This window comes from Fulmarus glacialis, unplaced genomic scaffold, assembly GCF_000690835.1.
Source record: "Fulmarus glacialis isolate BGI_N327 unplaced genomic scaffold, ASM69083v1 scaffold40046, whole genome shotgun sequence".
Taxonomy (NCBI): domain Eukaryota; kingdom Metazoa; phylum Chordata; class Aves; order Procellariiformes; family Procellariidae; genus Fulmarus; species Fulmarus glacialis.
In genome coordinates, this window is record NW_009216943.1 from 1,125 (window position 1) to 1,362 (window position 238).

The window sequence follows — 238 nt, forward strand, 5'->3', positions numbered from 1 at the left end:
CGCAGGCGATGTTCTCGGCTCCTGCCACCGAGCGGATGATGAAGGCCACGGAGTAGACATTGTAGCACATGGAGAGGAAGATGATGGGCCTCTCGGGGTACTGGAAGCGGTGGGGATCGAGCAGGAAGGTGAGGACGGTGAAGGCAGTGGAGACGAAGCAGAGGGTGGACCAGACGGCCATCCAGATGAAGGCAAAGTCCTTGTCCTCCCGGGACCAGTAGACGTCCACCCCGGGGGA

At 61.3% G+C, this 238-nt stretch overlaps 1 protein-coding gene across 1 annotated transcript in view; it reads right to left on the reverse strand.

Annotated features, from left to right (window-relative positions):
* Nucleotides 1-235, reverse strand: part of LOC104078023 (frizzled-9) — a gene marked incomplete at its 5' end in the record, with an annotated part of 1,226 nt that extends 991 nt beyond the window's left edge. Inside the window, one exon of the mRNA XM_009579486.1 lies at nt 4-235. Coding sequence (XP_009577781.1) covers nt 4-235 — 232 coding nt within the window. The remainder of the gene's footprint in view (nt 1-3) is intronic.
* Nucleotides 236-238: the final 3 nt, after the last annotated feature.